The sequence below is a fragment of the Athene noctua genome, chromosome 24, assembly GCF_965140245.1.
Source record: "Athene noctua chromosome 24, bAthNoc1.hap1.1, whole genome shotgun sequence".
NCBI classification, from domain to species: Eukaryota; Metazoa; Chordata; class Aves; order Strigiformes; family Strigidae; genus Athene; species Athene noctua.
The window spans coordinates 1,571,635-1,577,634 of record NC_134060.1 but is presented as its reverse complement, the minus strand read 5'-3'; the positions used below and the strand labels follow the sequence as shown (position 1 = coordinate 1,577,634).

The following is a 6,000-nucleotide window of genomic DNA, read 5'->3' as shown; positions in this document are numbered from 1 at the left end:
CTCCTCCCTGCTCTGAAAAATCCACGTCTGGTGGTGCTGCCGGGTCCCTTGTGGCTGCTGTGGTGCTAAAGCGGGTGCCCGACCGCAGCCAGCCCCAGCGACAGCCACCGTAACGTCCTCCAAGGACTCCGCTGGTTAGTAACTGCTCCTCTGCTGCAGTAGGAGGTACCGTTAGCCCAGGTGTGGGTGCAGCTTGAGCCCCGGCGCTGCCGCTATTCCACTTTCCAGTGAAATCAAGCAGGAAGAGCCCTGGGGGGGGGACGGGACTCCGTACCTGGTCAGCAGACCCGGGGCAAGAGCCCTTGGGGGCTGAATTCGACTTTGAGTCGCAGAAGCTCACTGTGGTTGTGCTAAAGCAGGGGCAGATGAACAAACCAGGGGTCAACGCGCAAGCGCGGGGCTGTAGCACGAGGCCTGGCCTCTCCTGCTGCAGAGCAAGGAGGGGACGTGGCAGTGGGTCAGGAGGGCTCTGGGCACTGCCGGGGGCTGCGCTGGCACACGCCAGGGTGGCTGGAGCAGGGGCAGTGCCACGTCCCCCAGCACAGGGCGAGGGAGGACTTCCCCTTCCTCCAGAGAGCCCAGCGGGCTTAGGAACCATCCACAGCTGAACCTGGAGAAAGAAGCAAGCTGAGCAGCAGCAAAACATCTTCCCTGTTTATTTGCAAGAAACATTTTGTTTAAAAAATTACTTTTAGTCTTGATCCAAGTAACACTGCAATCAACAAACATTGTTAAAGTTCAGAGAGGTTGGGCAGCCCCGCTACACAGAAGAACGAAGAAAAGATTTAACAGCAAACTATTTCAAAAGTAGAACGCAGCGTTTGCCTCAAACATCTCAACCAGTGTTTGAAATCTGTTAAAGAAGAAACCAAAAATCAAGTGAAGCTGATGGTTCATCTAACAGATGTCTCAGCTTTTAACTTCCCCACATGGGTAACTTGTAGCCAGTGCCTCTAATTGTGGAATCATAATGCATAGCAATGCAGAAACCTTCCCGAGCAAGGTCAGCCCTGGGGCTCGGGTAACAAACCAGCAGCGGTAGGAGTGACGCCACGGGGGAGGAGGAGGAGGAGGAGGAGGAGGAGGAGAGGATGATTCCAAAATAACGGGTTGGCTCCACGCGCACACGCCCTGGGAGAGCTCTGCGTTAACGGGGCACCAAAGCAGACAGGCCATCCCGTCCCCCGGGGCAGGGGGTCCTATGCTGGGCCAAAAGTTTCTGCCTTCGGCCTCGGAGGGTCTCCTCACCTCCGTCGGTGTCACAGGCCCTTGTGCTCCCGCGCGGCCGGGCCGTGGCACCGAGGGTTAACGCGGGGAGAGGCTGCGCAGCCGGGGAATACTAAGGGGAGGCAGGAGTCGAGGGGAGCTGGAGCTCGGCTCTGCCACAAACCTGCTCCCCGCGATGACAAACGACTAAGGAGCCGCCGGGCGCGGGGGCCACGCCACAGCCCACCGCAAAATCCGGCCTGGGCAACGCGCCTCAGCCCGGATCTTTGTTACCCCTCAGCGAACTGTAAGGATGAGGAAAACAACCTCGGCTAAGCACAGGTGTTGGCGGTAACAGCTACAGATTTCAATTCCCTCTTCCTAAGCAGCAGCCAGGCCTGCCCCGACACGCGCTCTGCTGCTGGCAACCGGCCTCCGCAGGGACAACCTGCGGGCTGAGCCCCACAGCCAGCCCCCACCCGCTGCGGGGGGGCTCCCCCGGGACGGGCAGGAGCAAAAAAGGCTCAAAAAAGCACAAGCCACAAGGACCAAGAACCAGGCAGAGTCCAACAGCTCTCCCCCAACAGCACAAACCGCTCCCAGGACCACACTGGATCGATCCCTGCAGAACCTCATTTCCTCGTAGCCTGTTCTTCTGGCCCCCCAAGGCACCCAGCGTGCCGTCAGCCCGGAGTCGAGCGTCCGGCCGGGGTGCAGCCGGGCTGGGCCGTGCCCCTCGAGGTGCCAGCCCCCCCCGCGGGGTCCCAGGCGGAGGGAAGGAGCCGCGGGGACGGGAGGGGGACGCCTGACTGGGAGCAGCAGCGAGACAGAAGCGGAGGGTGGCCCGAGCCGTGACGCAGGCGAGCGAGAGGCAAACCCCGTGCGGGAGGGCAGCGCCTCGGCACGAGGGAGCAGCTGGTGCCTGAGGAAGACAGCTGAACGCCCAGAAAAATAAACTTAGCAGCAGCCATGACTACATTCAGCGAGGGAACGTTCCCTCGCATTCAATAGTGTTTAATCTTCATCTAGCTCAACACAAATCAGTAGTGCAGCAATATAAATACAACCGAGGAGGTTAAAGCCTTTTGGCTTTCATAGCTAAAAAAAAAAAAAAAGCCAACGAAACAAGTTTCCAGTTTTTAAATTAAACACAAAGAAAGGCAATAAACTGCCCACCCATCCACAGAGGAGCAGCGGCATCCTTCGTGCCAGCAAGAGGCTGTTTTCTGCCTGAGGCTGGGGGTGCAACCGGTGAGAGCAGCTGAGGGAGCGGGTGGCGCAGGACCCTGCACCCCTCCCGGGTGGCAGAGCCCCGTGGCCACTACCCTGGGCACCGAGTTCCCTCTCCCACCGGCCGAAGGACTCCCTGCGCTGCCTCAAGCAGCACTTGGGGCTCTGCAGCTCCAGCACCGTGAGGCCACTAAAGCCACCAGCCAGAGGGAGAAGCTGGCTGCTGGGAACCAGAGACACCAGCCCCTGTTTGCCTGGGTTGTGCAAATTTTAAGGGAAAGGAAAAAAAAAAAAAAACAAAAAACCCCCAAACCACAGTATATAGCGCTACGTAACTGAGATATGGTTAATGTCCAGACTCACGGACGGCTTGGCGACCAACAGAAGGTGCTGGGGCCACTGAACATCATCTCACAGCTTTGGAATTAATTAAGCCAGATGTTAAACACGGGTACCAAGGGTGGGTGTCCCCTCCCGGCCCTGGTACCCAGGGGGAGAGCTCGCTGCAGGAGGGGGGCTGCTAGCCCAGCCCCTTACCACAGACAGGTCAGCTTTCCACATCTGAACAGGCACCGTGTCGTCAACACTCCCAGGGAGAAAAGCCTGCCAGTGATTTAGGACAGCTACAAAACCCTCTCCTACCTGCAAGCTGATGGAGTGTGACCAGAGTGTTTAGATTCCCCCTCCTCTACACTCCAAAAGCAGCCAAGTGCATGTGAAAGGACAAGTCTAAATTAAAATAGTGCTTAAACCATTAGGGAAGGTGGGAGTGAAAGAGAAGAAAGCTGTTCGACAGCACAAGCGGCCTGTGGTAGGCTACTGGAGCCTGAAGGGAGCTCAGAGCACAGCTCGAAGCACAGCCCTGACCTTCCTCCTCTGAGGAGCTCCCACGGGAATGAGCTGGAAGTCCACGGGCATTTCCTCCGCTGCAGTCTGAGGTGGGCTGGGAGGGCCCTGCACATTCACAGTCGCTCCGAGTGGTTCTGTCCTGTCACTCTCCAGATGCCAGCTCTGTCTTTTCTGACGCTTCGCCCAGGGTTCACAGTCGCCTTCTCCTCCCTTCGATTTCCCTTGAAGTTCAAATTCAAGTACAACCAGTTTTAACTGAATGAAAAGAAACCCACAAAACCAAAGTTATTTTCCGTGAAACAAGTTAGCAGCGTTGTCCTAATCAAACCGGCCTCCAAAGGCCCGTGTAGGATGGGGACGGGAGGGGCCTTCCCCAGGGAGCTCCAGCAAAGGCCGCCTGAGGGGAGCTATAGGATTTCCTCCCTCTGGTTCTTGGGTTTGAGCATCACTTGTCCATTGCGCAAGGAGCCGTTCTGGCTGCGGAGCAGTTTCCCTTTTTCACGGTCAGGCCACGTGAAGATGGCTTCATCGCTGTCCAGTTCAGACTCCGAGTGCATCAGGCTAGTGTTGAGGACTTGCGCTTTCTGTCTGCTGCCTTTGAAGGAGAGAGATTCCCAGGTTAAAAACACTTTTAATACAGGTCAAACACCTCATCTTACTCGACTCCCTCTAAGTCTCCTTTTCCTATCGCATCAGAGGGGCAGCCTAATCTGCCTTCCCTGCTTATTCCTGCAAATGCTGAAGCCAAAGCGATGCTGTTTCAGACACTCTGGCAGGAGAGATCACAACGACACTTCAAGACAGTGCAAAGCACAACGAACAGGTCGGAAAGCAAGTTACGTTACCAGAAGGGACTGGGAGTATACACAGGAGCTTTGTCTCCCTGACCTTGCTCGGGGCATTGCCTAGAAAGCTCTCTGAGGGTTAAGGGCTGTAGTAAAGAGAATACACAGGTGTGAGAGGGAAGATCTACCCTCCCTACTCTCATCTCTGCTCCTCTTGCCTGCAAGGGAAGAGAGATAAATTAGCAGGCTGAATTTAGATTAATGCACAAGGACGGGAGAGAGACATTTACTGATACTGTCAGCAAAGGAAATATTTTAATTTAGCTTTTCCTTAATGGAGAAATGCAACATTTCCCCTGTTAGCAGAATGCTCCCTGGACATACCTAGCAGGGAAAAAGACTTTAGTCAGCAGCCAGCCTCGGAAGAAGCGAGATGAGTTCAGTTACCAGAGAGCAAACGGTTGAGGCACATTTGCTAGAGACTGCAGAACAATGAGCTCTTTATTTAACAGTGGGGCTCCTCTGCGCGAGGTGACAGATGGTCAGATTAAAGCAGAGTTGGGTGCTGAGGGAGGAAAACACACCCGGGTTTTCTTCAAGGGTGTCTGTATTTGTGCAGTTGGGACGACCCCGTTTTCAGAGGCACTGTCTGATCAGCTGTCGCTGCAACGCCCTCCGAGGCTGCTGTCGGGCACTGTTCATTTTGCTGGAACACTCTTAAATGGGATGCTACTAGGACGAGCAGTTATTTTCCGCTAGCAAACGAGGATCAGGGACTATTTTTCCATGCACAGTTAAAATAATTTCTCCACTAAACAAAACCAGGATCCACATTCTTATTTGAAACACATCTTGTGGCAGCTGAGGCGCTCCCCAGTGTTCAGAGGGGCTGTGCTTCGCACTCACCCTCCCACATTTCCCTCCAGGCCTGGTCAGTCAGACAGATCAGTTCAGGTATCAGATACAATCACAGCAAAAACGCTCCAGCCTGCAATAACTCAGTGATCTTTGCAGAGCACCTGACAAGCCCTCTCTAGGACAGCAATGCGGGCAGGAAAATGCTGGCTAAGAACACTGAAGACAAACGGTCACCTTTCTGGGATGGGCCAACGGGCCTGTAGCCACACGGAGCACTGAGGACTTTACGGGTCTCCCTCCTAAGATAAGCATCTGCATCCTGGAAAGCTTAGAGGATGAGCTAAAATGTGAAACGTTCAGAGTCTGATGCTCACAAGGGCAAGAATGAATAAATTTATGAACAGGTCTTGTGGGTGAGAGAGTAGGCGGCAGAAATAAACTCTCCAGTCACTCCATGAGTGTTTTCAGGTTGCTTTCAGGTGTCCCTTTGTGTAGCAGCCAAAGTCCATCAGTTCAGTGAAATGCTCAGTGACAATGAATTCAGGCTTCGCTGTAGAGCGTGGCCAAGGAACTGCGTATCAGCAAGAAGCAAACTACCAGAACCCAGTGGAAAACTTTAGAGCAAGAGAAGTCATAGTCAAGACCCAGTTTTGGGCTTCCTAGATCGGGCCGGTCCGTGCAGTTACAAGCATCCACTTACTACTTCAGTGATACGAAGTGGAGACATCAGGACCAAGCCAGTTTCAGCCCCAATTTCGAAACCAAAGAGTCAGATAACTTGACTCAATACCCTCTACACCGATCTGAAACAAGCTCTTAGATCACCTGAGACTCCTCTGTCGGTGCCTAACATCACGTTTGTTTCACTCTGTGATTTTAAGTCCATTGAGGAAGAGTGTTCCTAGTCAGCATTCTGGAAGCGCTGAGCTCTCCCCTCTCATGTTTTACCTGCTTTGGGATTTGGTTTTAACTCCAGGCTTTCTTGATCCGTTGCATCCAAAATCTTGTATTTGCTTTTTCTTTTGGACTTCCCTTTTCGTCTAAAGGGGAAGAAAAGGAATTAAGAGGCAGG

General features: G+C 53.9%; 1 protein-coding gene across 1 annotated transcript in view; it reads right to left on the bottom strand.

Annotated features, from left to right (window-relative positions):
- Positions 1-2,180: 2,180 nt before the first annotated feature.
- Positions 2,181-6,000, bottom strand: part of KIAA0319L (KIAA0319 like) — a 33,990-nt gene continuing 30,170 nt past the window's right edge. The window contains exons 20-21 of the mRNA XM_074926402.1: positions 5,877-5,968; positions 2,181-3,880 (exon numbers count right to left, since the gene is read on the bottom strand). Coding sequence (XP_074782503.1) covers positions 3,693-3,880; positions 5,877-5,968 — 280 coding nt within the window. The 3' untranslated portion in view covers positions 2,181-3,692. The remainder of the gene's footprint in view (positions 3,881-5,876; positions 5,969-6,000) is intronic.